At 48.0% G+C, this 20001-nt stretch overlaps 1 protein-coding gene across 2 annotated transcripts in view; it reads right to left on the bottom strand.

Annotated features, from left to right (window-relative positions):
• Window positions 1-2592: 2592 nt before the first annotated feature.
• rinl (Ras and Rab interactor-like) overlaps window positions 2593-20001 on the bottom strand; it is a 33362-nt gene continuing 15953 nt past the window's right edge. For both annotated transcript variants that reach the window (XM_048618427.1, XM_048618428.1), the window contains exons 4-8: window positions 17437-18141; window positions 11361-11666; window positions 10415-10546; window positions 9267-9430; window positions 2593-4067 (exon numbers count right to left, since the gene is read on the bottom strand). In XM_048618427.1, coding sequence (XP_048474384.1) covers window positions 3759-4067; window positions 9267-9430; window positions 10415-10546; window positions 11361-11666; window positions 17437-18141 — 1616 coding nt within the window. In that variant the 3' untranslated portion in view covers window positions 2593-3758. The remainder of the gene's footprint in view (window positions 4068-9266; window positions 9431-10414; window positions 10547-11360; window positions 11667-17436; window positions 18142-20001) is intronic.

Here is a 20001-nt window from a genome sequence, read left to right as displayed (position 1 = left end):
TGATGGGACAATCAATGGCTGTGGGTGAGAGTCTACCCCCAGCAGGGACGTGGTTTTAAAAAAAACTCCAGAGTAGACACCAGCAATGCCCCGGTGAGGTGCATTAACCTGTGGGCAGCAAACGGGGTAACTTTGTGTGGCATGGGGGTGGGTTTCCAGCCAGTCTGGGTTTTCACTGAGGACTCCACAGTGTGGCAGCATGGTTGGTCTGGGTCCAGCTGGGAGAACTATAGACAGCTTCGGTGGCTGCTTTCATCATTGTCTGGTCTGGGGGTCTCCAGTCAGTGACTCCATTTGGCCTTTTCTTCAGCATCACGGTGATTCCAGCCCAGAATTCCAACAGCGGATCGGATCCTCAAGCCCAGAGCCATGTTATGGACTGAGTGGACTTTGTCTTATGTTCTTTTCTTTCCTTTACGTAGAACATAGAACTGTACAGCACAGTACAGGCCCTTCAGCCCACGATGTTGTGCCGAATTTTTACCCTAAGCCTAAGGTCTATCTAACCTCCACCCCTACCTTATACTATCATCCATTTGCCTATCTAATAGCCGCTTAAATGCCCCTAATGAGGCTGACTCCACTACCCTCTCCGGCAATGCATTCCACGCCCTGACCACTCGCTGAGTAAAGAATCTACCTCTGACGTCTCCCCTATATCTACCTCCACTCACTTTAAAACTATGCCCCCTCATAATAGCTACCTCCACCCTAGGAAAAAGTCTCTGGCTATCTACTCTATCTATACCTCTGATCATTTTATACACCTCTATCAAGTCACCTCTCATGCTTCATCATTCTAAAGAGAAAAGCCCTAGCTCTCTCAACTTTCCTCGTAAGACCTTCCCTCCATTCTAGGCAACATCCTGGTAAATCTCCTCTGCACCTTTTCTAACGCTTCCACATCTTTCCTATAATGAGGTGACCAGAACTGGAAACAATACTCCAGATGTGGCTGAACCAGGCTTTTGTATAGCTGGAACATAACTTCACGGCTCTTGAACTTAATCCCTCTATTAATGAAAGCTAACACACCATACGCCTTCTTAACAACTCTATCCACCTGGGTGGCAGCTTTCAGGGAACTGTGGATGTGAACCCCAAGATCCCTCTGCTCCTCCCCATTGCCAAGAATCTTTCCGTTAACCCTGCATTCTGCTTTCAAGTTTGTCCTTCCAAAATGAATCACCTCACACTTTTCAGGCTTAAACTCCATTTGCCACTTCTCAGCCCAGCTCTGCATCCTATCAATGTCCCTTTGTAACCTAGAACAGCCCTCAGCACTGTCCACAACATGACCCACCTTCGTACCATCCGCGAACTTACTAATCCACCCTTCCACTCCTACATCCAAATCATTTACAAAAATCACAAATAGAAGAGGACCCAGAACAGATCCTTGTGGTACACCACTCGTAACTGAGCACCATGTTGAATATTTTCCATCCACTACCACCCTTTGTCTTCTAAGGGTCGGCCAATTCTGAATCCAATCTGCCACGTTTCCACCGATCCCATGCCTCCTTATAATGTTATGGTGGAAAGACTGTTGTCTGGAACCCCCTCCCTAACTCCCCACCTACACTCAACTTTACTGGCTCCATCCCCGCCTCCTTGACCTGTCTGTCTCCTCTCCACCTATCTGCTCCTCTATCCATCTTCCATCCGCCTCCCCCTCTCTCTCCATTTATTTCAGAATCCCCTTCCCCTCCCCCATTTCTGAAGAAGGGTCTAGGCCCGAAACGTCAGCCTTCCTGCTCCCCTGATGCTGCTTGGCCTGCTGTGTTCATCCAGCTCCACACTGTGTTATCTCAGATTCTCCAGCATCAGCAGTTCCTACTGTCTCTGTCTGGAACTTTTTCTTTTATCTCTTTCATTTTCTAATTTATTCTGACGATCTTGAATTTCTGTAATGCTGGACTTGTTATTTCTTTATTCTCTAGTCTTTTTCCTGAGAATTTGTACTCGCAAATCTGCACCTAGCTACCTGAGACGGCACATAAGTAGCGACTTGTAAACTTTTCACTGCACTCATGTGTGTACATGCAACAATAAAGCTAATTCAATTCAATTCAACTCAACATTGTGGCCATGACATGGGGGTGCGGTGTTGGACTGAGGGAATGGACAAAGTTAGAAGTTGCACGACACCAGGTTATAGTCTGGCAGGTTTATTTGAAATCACAAGCTTTCGGAGCGCAGCTCCTTGGAGAGGTGAGCTCTCCTGTCCTCAGCAAGGTTCTGGGACTGTGTTCCTGTCAGCTCCTACCAGGGGAAGGATGCCAAACCTTTAATAAGTTTATAGTCAGCAATCAGTCTTCCTTCAGCGAAGATCCCAGACAAATTACATCGAGGGGCTTTCCCCTGACCACTGTACGAGGGAGGAGTCAGCATAGACCAGTCGGTCCCTCGATCCTGTTCCACCATCCAACAAGACCACGACTGACCTGAATGTGACCTTGACTCCATATTCCTGCCTTCTCTCCGCTCTGATCTTTCACTGTCCGATCAGGAGCTGGTTCGAACTTCCTCGGGTCGTTTGTGCTTGTAGGGTTGCAGGTGCAAACAGAATGACATCGGGACGTGGTACGATATAATTCAAAACTTTTATTTCCATTTACAATTTAATCACTACAGAGCTCCGTTTGCCTACAGCAGTGTTTTGAGGTAAATAAAAACTTACAAAGTTAGTTCTGGTTGGTGCTTCCTGAGAGAAAGCGAAGTTGGTACAAAAGGAATCTCCAGCAGCAGCCAAATAAATTAAAAGTCTGTTGCTGTATTTAAATGGTTAGGGGATACAAAGGCAGATTCACCGCACTCAATACCATACCGACCACAACTCCTGATTCAGTTATACCTTGGTTTTAAAATTCTAATCCTTCTATTGGATTTGTACAAGATTTGGATTCCCAACAGATGGAATATTGCTGCCAATCAGCGTATTTCATTTTAGGAAGAATATTAGACCCATTCATATTTGGATAAGGAAGATTCAGGGTAGTGATAACAGAATACCCGAGGTTGCTATTTTACTAAGACCTGAAATGTTTCACTTCTTTTCACCAGGACAACACCTTCCAAACCTCAGGTGGACGAGGGCAGCAGATGCATGGGGTCGCCACCCTGTACAAACTCCCCTCCAAGCCACTCACCATCCTGACTTGGAAATATATCGCCAATCCCTCAGTATCGCTGGGTCAAAATCCTGGAACTCCCTCCCTACTAGCATTTGTGTGGGTGTTCCTACAGCACCTGGAGTGCAGTGGTTCATGAAGGCAGCTCAGCCCCACCTTTCTCAAGGGGCAATTAGGGATGGGCCCGACCAGTGATGCCCACATCCTATCCATTAGTCATTTTTGGCTGTGGGATGTCGTAGAGGTTTTCCAAGGTTCTTGACTCGCTGAATATTGAATAGTTGCTGATGAGTCAGCGTCGAAAGGGGATCACAGACTGAGGACCATCACGGGATAAATGAGAAGGCGAGAAAAGAAATCTTTTCCCCGCGTAAAGGGCTTGTGGAAGACAGTGCGTTTCACTGAGCCTGGGACATATCAGCCACATGAATGGTGTGGTGGGGCCGAATGGCCTCCTGCTGTCTTCCTATGATCTGTCAGTTCTGCCCAGAAACAGGCGGCCGTGGCTTAAAAGCATGACCATCCTTCGGCAAGTGACCCCGGCTCTCAAATTCCAAAGCATATCGGCCCAGGGAATCCCTTTGGATTCAGCCCCCACTCACCCCCACCCCCGAGTGGGACCCATCACGAAATGGGCTGCTCCTCCTCTGATGAAGTCTGGGCGAGTTTGCTTCTGTGCTCGAGTCCATACACAAAGTGGAACGAAGTCTCCCCTTTCTGCTTCAGCTCCTCCTTGACCTTCTGGGGGCAGGTATCCCCCTCCAGCAGCTGGTAGGATTCGCCTCTGACCACGAAGAGCCGGTAGTTCTCTGGGTCTGGCACATCAAACTTCTCAGCACACGCCCTCTCCACCTCCGTCACACTCATGTGCACCGGGGCTAAGACAGGCACCTGGTTTCCACAAGGTTCGTGTAGAGAGATGTGGAGCAAATCCTACAAGGCAAGAGGAGAAATTGCAATGAATGAGTGAGAGAGAGACCGAGAGCTAGCACCATCATCCTACCCATGTTCACATTGACTGTCAGGTTTGTTCAAACCATCATCGACTGAGGGAGGGACTCTCTGTACCTCGGGATGAATAGTATCTTTTCTGGAATAACGGGGGAGAGGCTGAAAGGTTTGAGTTGTAAAGATGTTGACCTTATAGAAGTTTATAAAATCGTGAGGGGTATAAACAGAGTTAATGGTAGTTGTCTTTTCCCTGGGATGGGGGATTTCAAGACTAGGGGGCACATTTTTAAGGTGAGAGGAGAGAGATTTAAAAAAGACACAAGGGGCAAATGTTTTACACAGAGGGTGTTCGCAGTGGAATGAACTTCCTGAGGAAGTGGTGGATGTGGGTACAATTACAACGTTTAAAAGACATTTGGATAAGTACATGAATAGGAAAGGTTTGGAGAGCCAGGAGCAGGCAGGTAGGACTAGTTTAGTTTGGGATTATGTTTGGCATCGACTGGTTGGACCAAAGGGTCTGTTTCCATGCTGTATGACTCTATAACTGTGACTGTTTGACATAATGTGCAGAAGTATCCAATTCCATTTGGTTATGGATCTCCTTCAGAACGGAAATCTAGAGCTATACACATGTATCAACCAGTTCCCATTAATCCCTGCGGATTTCAAGTGCCTGGTTCAGACGTTTTGGTGTGGTTTCCATTTGGAATTCATTTCACAAAGAAAGGACAAACCCAAGATCAACTCATTGCAAAACACCGAGTTCATGGGACTGAGCTAGTGGGGTAGAAATGCAGGATTGATCTGCCTCAAGCTCAGTGAGGTGAATTGTCCCATGGACCTGGATGATGTTTTATGTTCCACATAAGCCTCCTCCCACTTTTCTCCATCGACATAGCCTCCTTCTTGTATGAGTTCATTCAGCTTCCCCTTGGTGCAGAGGAGACTGAGGTGGGACATGATTGAGATGTACAGAATTGTGAGGGGTCTAGATAGCGCAGAAAGGAAGGAAGTTTCCCCTTTGCTGGAGGGATCAATGACCAGGGGGCATACATTTAAGGTAAAGGAGCAGGAGATTTGGAAAGGGTGCAAGGAAAAACTTTTTCACCCAGAGGATGGTAGGAATCTGGGAATCACTTCCTGTAAGGCTGGTAGAGGCAGAAACCCTGAACACGGTGAAGAATTAAGGTTTGAGTTATAACGAGGGGCTGGGCCTTTTTTTCACTGGAGTGTAGGAGAATGAGGGGTGTCCTTATAGAGGTTTATAACATCACAAGGGGTATAGATAAGATGAATAGCAAGTGTCTTTTCCCTAGGGTGGGGGATTTCAAGAATAGGGGACATATTTTTAAGGTGAGAGGAGAAAGATTTTAAAAAGACATAGACCAAGTTTTTTGCACAGACAGTGGTTCGTGTGTGGAATGAACTTCCAGATGAAGTGGTGGATGTGGGTGCAGTTACAACAGTTAAAAGATGTAAGTACATGAATAAGAAATGTTTGGAGGGATATGAGCCAAGTGCAGGCAGGTGGGACTAGCTTAGTTTGGGATTATGGTTGGCATGGACTGGTTGAACCGAAAGGTATGTTTCCATGCTGTATGGCTCTATGACTTTAAGAATTTAGGTGTGCACTTGGGATGCCAAAGCACACAAGGCCCCTGGCCACCTACTGATAAATGGGATTTGAATAGTTGGGCTGTCATTTGTGACCAGCATAGACTCGAGGGGCCGAGGGGCCTTTTGCTGTGCTGTAGACCTCTATAACCCTGTGACTATTCACCACAACCCCAATCCCCATGGGAGTGACCATTCTCGGGTGAAGATATTTCTGCCAAATCCCCAGTTTGCTTGATTAGTGGCTATCGTTTCTTTATATCCCCCTAGGTTTGGTCTCACTCACAGCTGAGACCCTTTCATCAAAGCCTTTCACTGTAATGATCATAGAATCCCTACAGTGGGGAAACAGGCCCTTCGGCCCAACAAGTCGACACCAAACTTCAGAGCATCCCACCCAGACCCATTCCCTGTAACCCACCTAATCTACACATCCCTGAACACTATGGGGCAATTTCCCACAGCCAATCCACCCTAACCTGCACACCTTTGGACTGCGGGAGGAAACCCACCCAGACACGGGGAGAATGTGCAAACTCCACACAGACAGTCACCCAAGGCTGGGATCGAACCCGGGTAGCTAGCGCTGTGAGGCAGCAGTGCTAACCGCTGAGCCACCGTGCTGCCCCATAATAAACACCTCTATCAGGTCAATCCCAGTCTATTCTACCTTCCTGTCCAATAATATCTACTCTCTTCTGGTCTCATTCCTGTGAATCTTTATCACATTTTCACCAGAATCTCTCCATACGGGAACCAGCCCTCAAGCTGTCTATTTAAGAAGGGAATGCCAGGGTTTAGGCCCTCCTGTTATAGCTGAAGGCATTGAAGATCAGGAAGTGGCTGGTGTTGGAGGAACTTGGAGTATTTGGTGAATTTGTAGAATTTTTAAATTTGTTCAAGGTATCTGGGTATCGCTGGCCCAGCAGCATTTATTGCCCCATCCCTAATTACCCAGAGGGCAGTTAAGAGTCAACCACATTGCTGTGGGTCTGGAGTCACATGTAGGCCCAGACCAGGTAAGGACGGCAGTTTTGTTCCCTGAAGTGGACCAGATGGGTATTTCCCCCCAACAATTGACAATGGTTTCTTAGTCATCATTAAACCCTTATTTTTAGATTATCATTGAATTCAAATTCCACCATCTGCCACGGCAGGATTCGAACCCATGTCCCCAGAATGTTATCTGGGTCTCTGGATTAATCGGCTAGCAATAATACCCATAGCCTATTGCCTCCCCACACTGGAGTAGGTTTCAGAGCTGGGAAGGGGCTGAAAGCCAGGGAGGGACTCGAACCTAAAAGTTAAGAATTTTAAAATCATGGTGTTGCTCGGAGCAGGGGTAGCTCAGTGCGCATAGGGACATCAAAAAACTCCAAGGCAATTTAATGGTCTGATATCTCTGTGCTCCTCTCTTTCTGGTCTTTTATGCATCCTTAATTTTAACTACTCTGACTTGATTTGATTTATTACATCACATGTACCTAGATACAGTGAAAACTTTTGTTTTGCGTGCTGTACAGGCAGATCATACCATGCGAAGTGCATTAGGGTAATAGAACAGGGCAAGGAATACAATGGTACGGCTGCAGAGAAGGTGCATGCACAAAGGGCGATATCAACATTAAATTTAAAGTTTGAGAGGTCCCTTCAGAAGTCTAATAACAGCGGGGAAGAAGCTGTTCTTGAATCTGGTGGTACATATGTTTAAGCTTTTGTATCTTCTGCCTGAAGGAAGAGGTTGGAAAAGATTATAACAAATGGGAAGGGTCTTTGATGATGTTAGCTGCCTTTCTGAGGCAGTGAGTAGTGTATGTGGAGTCAATGGTTGTCTTGCATTGTTGTGTTCACAACTCTCTGTACTTTCTTACAATCCTGAGCAGAATAGTTGCCGTACCAAACTATGCTAATCACTGGATGCCTAGACCATAAACTCTGGAATTCCCTCCCTAAATCTCTTTGTTTCTTTGCCTCTCTTTCCTCCTTAAAACAATCTCTTTGACAACGTTTTTGGCATTTGATCTAATATCTCCTTATGTGTTCGCTATCATATTTTGTTTCTAGGACATTATCTCAGGATTCAGGGTAGATCATTTAGGACTGAGATGAGGAGAAATTTCTTCAAAGGGTAGGTGAATCTGTGGAATTCTCAACCATAGAAAAGTGTGGAGGCCAAGTCATTGAATAAGAGATTGATAAATGTTTAGTTTGTAAAGGCATCAGGAGTATGGGGAGAAAGTGACGTTGAGATAGAGGATCAGTCATGATCATATTGAATGGTGGAGCAGACTCAAAGGATCCTGTTTCTATGTTTTACAATGTTTGTCTGAAGCACTTTGGGATGTTTCATTACATTAAAAGGGTAACATGCATGATTGGAGTTTGGAGGAGTGAGGAGTGATCTTAATGAGACATAGTGATCCAGCGAAGATTGGGAAGGATGGGTTTAGGGGCAATATTTCTCCTTATGGGGGACACTGAAGCCAAGGCACCCAGCTTAAGAATAAGAGGTCTCCCTTTTTACGACAGAGGTGGTAACAACTTATTTCTCTCAAAACGTTGATTAACAGTGTGGAATTCTCTTCCCCAGGAGGTAGTGGATGCCAAGTCTTTAGATTTATTCAACGCCAAGTTAGATTTTTGATGGACAAAGAAATCAAAGGTTTACAGGGGCTGGAAAGTGGAGCAGAGACCCTGACCATAGAACCACACAGCATGGAAACAGACCCTTTGGCCCAATTCATCCATCCTAATGTGAATTAGTCCCATTCGCCTGTGTTTGACATATATCCCTTCTTATTCATATACCCAATGTTTTTAAATGTTGTACTTGTACCCATCTCCACTACTTCCTCTGGCAGCTTGTTCCATACATGCACCACCCTCTGCATGAAAAGATTGCCCTTCAGGTCCCTTTTAAATCTTTCCCCTTTCACCTTCAAATTATACCCTCTTAGAGTCAGAGTCATAGAGCTGTACTGCATGGAAACAGACCCTTCAGTCCATGGTGACCAGATATCCCAAGTTAATCCAGTCCCATTTGCCAGCATTTGGCCCATATCCTTCTGAACCCTGAAATAACAAGGTGTAGAGCTGCATGAACACAGCAGGCCAAGCAGCATCAGAGCAGCAGGAAAGCTGATGTTTCTTCTAAACCCTTCCCATTCATGTACCGATCCAGATGCCTTGTAAATGTTGTAACTGTACCAACCTCCACCACTTCCTCCGGCAGCTCATTGCATACACGCACCACCCTCTGTGTGAAAAAGTTACGCCCCCTTTTAAATCTTTCCCCTCTCACCTTAAACCTGCGCCCCTCTAGTTTTGAAGCCCCCCCCACCCTGGGGAAAAGACCATGGATATTCACCCTACAAACCTCTATCAGGTCACCAATGATGCTATTGATTGGTGGAGTAGGCCCATGGGGCCAAGGGGCTCCTCCGTCCCATGTTTCTACATAAATGTAAGTTGTTGGTGTTGTAAATGCACCTCCCCAATCCCAATCATGCCCACCATCGCCCCCCCACCCCAATTCTGTTGGCGATATTTCCCGGTTTTGTCAACCTGTGCTGAGCGTCTTCTTGATTGGTTATGGTGTATCGTCCTTCTTGTCCTCCATTGGCGTATCGATGACTTAGCATCATCGCTCATCTGTCGGATGAGTTGCCGGGGCTGGAAGTTGCTGATGTGGTAAAGTGCACCAAACATCGTCGTTAAGTAGTATCCACCTGGAGAAAGGGAGAAACAAGGAGACAAAGTGTTTACGCGAAGGAGGTGGTTCAGTTGGTCAGGCTGAACTTTCGATTCCAGGCCTGGCTGTATTGCAGGCCTCAACCCCACCCTTCCTATCTTTTCTCGGCCTGTTTGATTAAAAATCTATTTTAGCTATTTCTGGGTTTGAATCGGATCTTAAATGGACAGAATTACGTTGTATCTGTGGGGCAAGAAGAGGCCATTGGTCCACCAACTCGGCGCTGGTGCTTAGACCCCACACAGGTCAAATTTAAGGCCTAAACATCCTGGAATTCTAGGCCAAAAGGCCCAAAGTTTAATCGATAAGTTTCCTCTAATTCTACATATCAGCCCACACATACTGTATCGATTATAAATTCGTCAGCCTTCGAATTCCACAAATCTATTCCCGCACAAACAGAGAGATCCAACTCACACTATTGTTTCGCACAAAATTTATGGCCTTTCCCAGTGAGAGGTGAGAGGGGAAGGATTTAGAAGGGACCTGATGGGGGGGTCTTTTTCGCACAGACAGTGGGTTTGTGTGTGGAATGAACTGCGAGAGGAGGTGGTAGGTGCAGGTTACAGTTACAACATGTAAAAGACCTTTGGACAGGTACATGGATAGGGAAGGTTTAGAGGGATATGGGCCACATGGGACTAGTTCAGTTTGGGAAACGGGGTCAGCAGGAACTAGTTGGACCGAATGGCCTGTTTCTGTCCTGTTATGAGTCTGTGGAAGGAGAGAACGAGAAAGGAGGGGAGAAAGAGCTGGTGGTGAACACACGGTGAGAGTTAGTAATGTTAGTGGGTGTCCATGATGCTTGTCCTGCCAACCTGCTGCACCCTGGGATTTTGGAAGGGGAGAAGTTTTGGGTTTCGGAGGCCCGTCGCGGACTTAACTTTAAGGCGAGGGAGCACGTTCTGACACGGGAAACCCGTCTTGCTTTCCTCTCGGAGACACGCTCGCGATGCCTCACCTTCACCGTGGAGCTGGGTCTGGTCAAGGAGCTCCATCATGTATTCCACGTCGAGCGAGAGATTGGTCAAGTTGCTGCTGGTCAGGACGTAGGTCAGAACTGGTAGAAAGTCGTCGGCTCCGTAGGGCTTCCCTGGAATGGTGAAACGGGGTTGGTGGGTGGGGGGTGGGTGGTGGTAGGTGGAGGTGACGTTACACGACAGGCGAGGTGAGATCACGAGACCGCAACAGATTCCATAAACTACAGAAATGTATCAGGTGGGGGCTCCGAGTACAAATACAGGAAGTAGGAGTCGGCTTTCAAACCTGCTCCACCATTAAATACGCTCATGAGCTGACCCTCTATCTCAATTCCATTCTTGTTTTCTCCCTATACCCCTTGATACCTTTAAGCATTTATCAATGTCTTTCTTGAATATATTTGACTTTCTGTGCGAGAGAATTCCACAGGGTCGCTACCCTTTTGAAGAAATCCTGTAATTCCCTATCCATGCTTATAGATCCCCCATTCCCGTGTACTTCAATGTTTCCTACTTTCCTGAGAGGGGTCTTTATCGAAAACCTGCCGAAAATCTGAATACACCACATCTACTGGTTCCCCTTTATCGACTCTGCGAGCGACACCCTCAAGGTTGTAACACGTTATTTGTCCTTCATAGACTCACGATGAGACTGTCCCACTTTCTAACTCAGAAAGGCCACAGATCAGCCACGATTTCATTGTCGGAGGTGATGCAGCACCAGGTTATAGTCCAACAGGTTTATTTGAAATCGCAAGCTTTCGGAGCGCTGAAGGTGACAAAGGGGAGAAGCTTGTGATTTCAAGTAAACCTGTTGGGCTATAACCCGACCTTGTCCAATATCAGCACCTCCACATCATGGCGATCTCATTGAATGCAGGAGCAGGCTTGATGGGCTGAATGGCCTACTTTGTCTTCCCGACTTACCTGATGACCCAGACATGGCTTCGTAGATGAGCTTGCAGGCCTTCAGAAGTTGCATGACCTTCTTCCAGGGAGAGTAGAGCGTGTGCATGGTGTTGAACCTCTGCTGGATTTTCTCCAGGCTCGCGGCGTCAGGCACACGGGCCGACACACCCAGCTCGGCCAGGCTCTGGTTCTGCAGCACCAGCTGCTTGTCCCTGAGCTTCTTCAGGGAGCCGTCCTTGGTGTGGAAGTCCAGGAGGCAGGAGTAAATGTGGTCCCTCAGGGGCTTCAGAATGCACTTCTGCAAAGCCTTTTCAATGGAGGCGTCTGGAAGAGACACACACACACACACACACACACACACACAGACAGACACACACACACACACACACACACACACACACACACACACACAGACACACACACACACACACACACACACACACACACACACACACACACACAGACACACACACACACACACACATACACACACAGACACACACACACACACACACATACACACACACACATGGTCAATCTCCAACAGTACTCCTTTAAGGCCCACAACTCCCCACCCAAATGGGAGCCCTGACCCTAATGCAGGCCATTCAACCCCTCAATTCTAGACTATCCACGTCAACGCCACTTTCCCATGCTACCTCATGTCCATTGACGCCATGCGTATCCAGAAATCTATCGTGGAATCAAAGAAAATAGGAGCAGGAATAGGCCTTTCGAGCCTGCTTTCCTATTCACTTTGATGGCAGATGATCATCCAACTCAGTCTTCTGTTGCTGCTTTCTCCCCCCATTCCCTTTGGTCACTTTAGCCATGAGAACTTTTATCTAATGCCTTCTGGAACACATTCAGTGTTTTGGCCGCATTCACTTGCTGTGGCAGAGAATTCCACAGGCTCCCCACTCTCAGACAGTCGCCCGAGGCTGGGATAGAACCCGGATCCCTGGCGCCGTGAGGCAGCCGTGTTAACCACTGAGCCACCGTGCCACCCATAGGCCTGCCACTGGATGGCAGTCAGGAGCCAGAAGCCAATACCACCCACAACTGAACTATGGACATGGAAATCAGCATTGATGGTTCAAACTCAACATTTCCCAGTAAAGTTGAGACCGTTCCCTTGAGTAATTAAACACCGAATTAAAGTTAGCTAGGCATCCCTGACATTTCATGCCCGTCCCTAATGGCCTTTTGGAACTGCTTGACCATTTCGGAGGGCTGGGGCCCTGGAGTCACGTGTAGGCCAGACTGGGTAAGGGTGGCAGATTTCCCTCCCTCAAGGGCATTGATGACCAGATGGGTTTTGGTGACAGTCTGATGCCCACGCCACTACTGAGATTAGCTTCCTATTCGTTTCATTTAAGTTCCACCAGCTGCTCTTTTGGAATCGAACCCCTGTCCCCAGGGCATTAGCCGGGCCTCTGAATGGGGGAGCGGGCTCAAGGGGCTGAGTGGCCTATTTCTTCTATCCCTGAAAGGAACATAAATAAGGTTTTGATGGTTTGCCGAACTGCTGCCTGTTTCCTTGCCCTCTGGAGTCAAATGCCACAACTGAGCCACGCCTCCTGGGCTATTGGAGAGCGCGGGGATCAATTTTAAGTTGCCAACTCTAGCTCGACGTGTCTCTGGAGGTGTTGCCAATGTCACCTTGTGATCTCAAATGCCCATCTGTGCCCTCTCCCCCAACATCCCCAATACTTTCAGAATGCAGTTAAGTGTGAGTTTTCTGGGAAATTGAGAAGTTATTTTTCTAAAAAACCGAAAAGGAATAGGAGCAGGAGTAGGCCATTCGGCCCCTCAAGCCTGCTTCACCATTCAATGGCTGGTCCTACATTCCTCACACCCACTTTCCCTGTAACCCTTAATCTGATATCGAATCTGTCTCAGCCTTAAACATACACAAGGACTCTGCCCCCACTCTCTGTGGCAAGGAGTTCCAAAGCCTTACAACCCGCTGAGAGAAGAATTATGAGGGGCGTAGATGAGGTGAATAGTGAGGGTCTTTTCCCTAGGGTGGGGGAGTTCAAAACAAGGGGGCATTTTTTTAAGGGAAGTGGAGAAGGGACATGAGAGGCAACTTTTTTTTTTACACAGAGTGGTTCGTGTGTGGAATGAACTTCCAGAGGAAGTGTTGGATGCAGGTACACTTTCAACATTTAAAAGACATTTGGATAGAACATAGAACATAGAACATTACAGCGCAGTACAGGCCCTTCGGCCCTCGATGTTGCACCGACCTGTGAAACCAATCTGAAGCCCATCTAACCTACACTATTCCATTATCATCCATATGTTTATCCAATGACCATTTAAATGCCCTTAAAGTTGGCGAGTCTACTACTGTTGCAGGCAGGGCATTCCACACCCTTACTACTCTGAGTAAAGAACCTACCTCTGACATCTGTCCTATATCTATCACCCCTCAATTTAAAGCTATGTCCCCTCGTGCTAGCCATCACCATCCGAGGAAAAAGGCTCCCACTGTCCACCCTATCTAATCCTCTGATCATCTTGTATGTCTCTATTAAGTCACCTCTTAACCTTCTTCTCTCTAATGAAAACAGCCTCAAGTCCCTCAGCCTTTCCTCATAAGACCTTCCCTCCATACCAGGCAACATCCTGGTAAATCTCCTCTGCACCCTTTCCAATGCTTCCACATCCTTCCTATAATGCGGTGACCAGAACTGTACGCAATACTCCAAGTGCGGCTGCACCAGAGTTTTGTACAGCTGCAACATGACCTCATGGCTCCGAAACTCAGTCCCTCTACCAATAAAACCTAACATACCGTACGCCTTCTTAACAACGCTATCAACCTGGGTGGCAACTTTCAGGGATCTATGTACATGGACACCGAGATCCCTCTGCTCATCCACACTACCAAGAATCTTACCATTAGCCCAGTACTCTGTATTCCTGTTACTCCTTCCAAAGTGAATCACCTCACACTTTTCCGCATTAAACTCCATTTGCCACCTCTCAGCCCAGCTCTGCAGCTTATCTATGTCCCTCTGTAACCTACAACATCCTTCTGCACTATCCACAACTCCACCGACTTTGGTGTCATCCGCAAATTTACTAACCCATCCTTCTACGCCCTCATCCAGGTCATTTATAAAAATGACAAACAGCAGTGGCCCCAAAACAGATCCTTGAGGTACACCACTAGTAACTGAACTCCAGGATGAACATTTCCCATCAACCACCACCCTCTGTCTTCTTACAGCTAGCCAATTTCTGATCTAAACCGCTAAATCACCCTCAATCCCATGCCTCCGTATTTTCTGCAATAGCCTACCGTGGGGAACCTTATCAAATGCTTTACTGAAATCCATATACACCACATCAACTGCTTTACCCTCATCCACCTGTTTGGTCACCTTCTCAAAGAACTCAATAAGGTTTGTGAGGCACGACCTACCCTTCACAAAACAATAAGTACACGAATAGGAAACGTTTGGAGGGATATGGGCCAGGGGCAGGCAGGTGGGAGTAGTTTAGTTTGATCTGCATGGACTAGTTGGACCAACGGGTCTGTTTCTGTCCTGTATGACTCTATCTCAGTTTTAAGTTGGTCCCCATTTATTCTGAGACTGATTCTGATTCCACTGTCATTTTTCCCATTCCTCTCTTATGGGGTTCTCTATTGTCAGAGGAGTCAGGGGATTAATTTGGGGGAGGCGATGGCCTAGTGGGATTATTGTTGGATTGTTAATCCAGAGACCCAGATAACATTCTGGGGTCCGGGTTTCGAATCCTGCTACGGCAGATGATGGAATTTGAATTCAATTTAAAAAATCTGGAATAGTGAATCTATTGTCGATTGTTGGGAAAACCCATCTGGTTCACTAATGCCCTTTAGGGAAGGAAACTGCCATCCTTACCTGGTCTGGCCTACATGTGATTCCAGACACACAGCAATGTGGTTGACTCTGAACTGCCCTCTGGGCAGTAAGGGATGGGACAATAAATGCTGCCTGGCCAGCGACTCCCTCATCCCGTGAATGAATAAAGGATTTCCTGGAGACCACATTCTTGCTAAACTGGAACAAAAACAGAAGTCGTTGGAAAAGCTCAGCAGGTCTGTGAAGAAAAAATCAGAGTTAATGTTTCGGGTCCGGTGACCCTGCTTCAGAACTGCTGGTGGCTGGGAAAACGTCAGTTTATATGCAGAAAATAGGGAGGTGGGTGGGGTAGGGAGTAAATGATATGATAGAGCCCAAAGAGAGAGAAAGACAGTTGGACAGACAAAGGAGTTGCTAACGATCAGGGTGGGAGGGTGAATAGCTGTTAATGGGGACTGTTAGTGACTAACAACAGGGGGTGTGTAATGGCAGGCTATGTGGTAACAAGGCCTGGTGTGTGGGATGGGGGGCCTGGACATGGGAGATTTTAGGCCCTAAAATTATTGAACTCAATATTGAGTCTGGAGGGCTGCAGGGTCCCCAAGCGGAAAATGCATGTTCCTCCAGCTTGCGTTGGGCTTTGCTGGAACACTGCAGCAAGCCGGAGACAGAGATGTTGGCCAGGGAGCATTAAGGTGGCAAACTTTAGGTAGTGTGTAATGGTGGGCTATGCGGATAACAAGGCCGTGTGTGTGGGGTAGGGGACTAGGCCATGGGGGAGTTTAGGCTCTAAAATTATTGAACTCGATATTGAGTCTGGAGGCCTGCAGGTTCTTATTAAACCGTACGTTCAGCGTTCAAGTTTTTTGCCTTTCAGCTCTCACGAGCAGGAAGTGAATGAGTGAACCAGATGAAACTTTCTATTCACTGACTTCTCTTTGAAGTAAACCGCATACTCCTGTTTCTCTGTAGCTGGGCTAGGTGACTGCGTAAGACTCCAGCCAGTCACACAGACCCCCTCCCCCCAGCTCGGGTAAATATAGAACCACGCACCTTTTTTTTAAGCAGTCACGTGATTTCCCAAAAAAAGAAGCAGTCAAAAAAATGTGCAAAAATTGAAATCGCTCTTTCTCGCTAACCACGTCCCATGAAAATCAATCATTTTGCCACTAAGCTGGGCAGAACACACCCTTTCCAGCTGCAGACGGACCAAGAGAGAAAGCCTTGCATTTGTGTAGCACCTATTTCACTTACAGAAGAGTCACCCTTACCCGATCTGGCTCTACAAGTGAGTCCAGACCCACAACAATGTGGTTGACCTGAAATGGCCCAGCAAAGCCATTCAGATCAAGGGGCAATTAGGGAAAGGCAGCAAAATGCTGGCATTTCCCACATCCAATGATTGAGAGGTCGGGAGGAGGCCCGAGCAGAGTCAAGAGATGGGGACAGGAGGTGGTGGCCTAGTGGTATTATCACTAGACAATTAAACCAGAGACCCCGCTAATGTTCTGCAGACCTGGGTACAAATCCCACTGCAGCAGATGATGGAACTTGAATTCACTAAAAGCCTGGAATGAAGAGTCTAACGATGACCATGTGTCAATTGCTGGGGGAAAACCCATCTAATTCACTAATGTCCTTCAGAGAAGGAAGCTGCCATCCTTACCTGGTCTGGCCTACATGTGACTCCAGACCCACAGCAATATGGCTGACTCTCAACTGCTTCTCTGGGAAATTAGTGGAGACTGCCCAGTCATGTCCATGAATTCAATGTAAAGCTTGGTCTGGGTTCAATGTTTTTTTTAAATCGCTCATGGGAAGAGGGCGTTGCTTTTAGGCAGCATTTATTGCCCATCCCCAATTGCCCAGAGGACAGTTAAGAGCCAACCACATTGCTGTGGGTCTGGAGTCGCATGTAGGCCCAGACCAGATAAGGATGGCAGCTTCCTTCCCTATGAATCCATTGCCGGTTGTCGGAAAACCCCATCTGTTTCACAGATGCCCTTTAGGGAAGGAAACTGCCAGCCTTACCCGGTCTGGGCCTACATATGACTCCAGACCCGCAGCAAAGTGGTTAACTCTTAACTCCCCTCATTTGGGGATGGGGCAATAAATACTGGCCTAGCCACCCTCATCCTGTGAATTGATTTTAACAAGGAAAGTACCACGAGCCCATCGCCTCCCCTTGATAAATACAAAGCTTGCTCCGGATTCAGCATCGTTGTCATGGTTACCTATGTCACATTCCTCGTGCTCAGCCTGGTCCAGGATGGGAGTGAGCTCCGAGCTCTGGCTCAGGTAGTTTCGGAGGCTGGCGATCATGTGGTAGATGGCCTGTAGCATCTCGGTACTACTGGCGTACTTGTCCCGGTTTTGCCGTGTGTATGAGACGAAGCCTTGGACTAGGCCTCCAAAGTAGGAGCCCTTGTCCTGGCCCAGTTCCTCGATCTTGTTACGGACTCGACGATCAGCGGACACGAGGCCAGTGAACGCATGGCCCATGGCTGACAGGCGGTACCGCACCTTGTCGGACAGGCCGCTCGAGCGGTGCTTCTGCTGTTTCTGGTGCGCGCTGACCACATCGCTTTCGTCCTCCACGCTGCTGATGGACAGCGAGTCCAGCTCGGAAATGGAGGGGAGCGGTGGGCTGTCGCAGGCGAACAGAGAGGCCTCCGAGTGCGACTTGGTCAGCGGCAGCGCCATTCCCTGCTCGTTCACTTCCAGCCAGGAAGCCCGGTAGTGGGCCGGGAGTGTGCGGTTGCTCCGAGGCCTGGTCTCTGAGCCGGTACTCCTAGGCCTGGGCCTATCCTGCTCTGTGTCCTTGCTTTCTGGGGCCTCGCTGTCGGCGTCGTCCCCCCAGCTCCAGGTTGCATGCCGTGTGAAGTTCTTCCTCCTTAGAGCCGCCATGTTATTGTCCGACGCTGAGTCAGGGCCCGGGCCTACAGAGGAAAAACAACATTGAAAACAGTGAAGTGACCCTCGGAAATTATGGAAGGGGGTTTCGACAGGAGAGAACGTTGCGTACAATTCTGGTCACCCTGTCATGGGAAGGAAGATGTTAAACTGGAAACGGTGCAAGAAATTGTGACGGATTCAAGATGGCGCTGACACAGGGTGACCCTTTGCAAGCTCTCTACAGCAGTTCTTATTCTCATGTTTCTTACAATCGCTCTACACTTGTGAACCTCAACTCTAAGTCAGCAGTAACTTTATATTCCTTGCTCCGTTCTATCACCCTATGATCTATGTACAGTATGATCCGGCCATACTGCTCACAAAACAAAACTCTCCACTGTAGATGAGGCCTAGTGGTATTATTGCTGGACTGTTAATCCAGAGACCCAGACAATGTTCTGGGGACCTGGGTTCGAATCCTGCCATGACAGATTGTGGAATTTGAATTCAATAAATATCTGGAATTAAGAGTCTAATGGTGACCGTGAATCCATTGTTGAGGGACAAAAGTCACCTGGTTCACTCATGTCCTTTAGGGAAGGAAACTGCCATCCTTACCTGGTCTGGGCCTACATGTGACTCCACACCCACAGCAAATGTGCTTGACTCTTAACTGCCCTCTGGGCAATTAGCGGTGGGCAATAAATGCTGCCTAGGCAGCGACGCCCTCATCCCGTGAATGAATAATAAAAAAAACTAGTTACATGTGACAATAATTAATCAAGTCAAATAAAATTGAAAATATTTGCCAGGATGTTAGCAAGAATTGTTTCAGAGATAGCAGGAACTGCAGATGCTGGAGAATCTGAGATAACACAGTGTGTCTGATTTCTGCTGTGTTCATCCAGCCCTGCACCTTGTTGTCTCGGATTCTCCAGCATCTGCAGTTCCTACTATCTCTAACACAGTGTAGAGCTGGTTAACCGCTATTGACCCTCGCAGCCAGATCGTTATCCACTCCTTTGTCTATCCAACTGCTCTTTTCTCAAATCAGAGATAGTAGGAACTGCAGATGCTGGAGAATCCGAGACAACAAGGTGCAAGGCGGGATGAACACAGCAGGCCAAGCAGCATCATATCAACCTCTCCACCCCTCTCACCCACTCCAACCTCTCCCCCGCAGAACATGCAGCCCTCCGCTCCCTCCGCTCCAATCCCAACCTCACCATAAAACCTGCGGACAAGGGAGGTGCAGTTGTAGTGTGGCGCACTGACCTCTACATCGCCGAGGCCGGACGCCAACTCTCCGACACCTCCTCCTACCGCCCCCTTGATCAAGACCCCACCCCTGAGCACCAAACCATCATCTCCCAAACCATCCACAACCTCATCACCTCAGGTGACCTCCCACCCACGGCCTCCAACCTCATCGTTCCCCAACCTCGCACTGCCCGCTTCTATCTCCTTCCCAAAATCCACAAACCTGAATGCCCTGGTCGACCCATTGTCTCCGCCTGCTCCTGCCCCACCGAACTGATCTCCAACTATCTCGACTCCATTTTCTCCCCCTTGGTCCAGGAACTCCCTACCTATGTCCGTGACACCACCCACGCCCTCCACCTCCTCCAGAACTTCCAATTCCCCGGTCCCCAACACCTCATCTTTACCATGGACGTCCAGTCCCTCTACACCTGCATTCCCCATGCAGATGGCCTTAAGGCCCTCCGCTTCTTCCTGTCCCGCAGGCCCGACCAGTCCCCCTCCACTGATACCCTCATCCGCTTAGCCGAACTCGTCCTCACACTCAACAACTTCTCTTTCAATTCCTCCCACTTCCTACAGACAAAGGGGGTAGCCATGGGTACCCGCATGGGCCCAAGCTACGCCTGCCTCTTTGTAGGTTA

Source organism: Rhincodon typus, chromosome 39, assembly GCF_021869965.1.
Source record: "Rhincodon typus isolate 14 chromosome 39, sRhiTyp1.1, whole genome shotgun sequence".
In the NCBI taxonomy this organism is placed as follows: Eukaryota; Metazoa; Chordata; class Chondrichthyes; order Orectolobiformes; family Rhincodontidae; genus Rhincodon; species Rhincodon typus.
The sequence above is the reverse complement of the archived record's forward strand: the minus strand, read 5'-3'. Positions and strand labels throughout refer to the sequence as shown.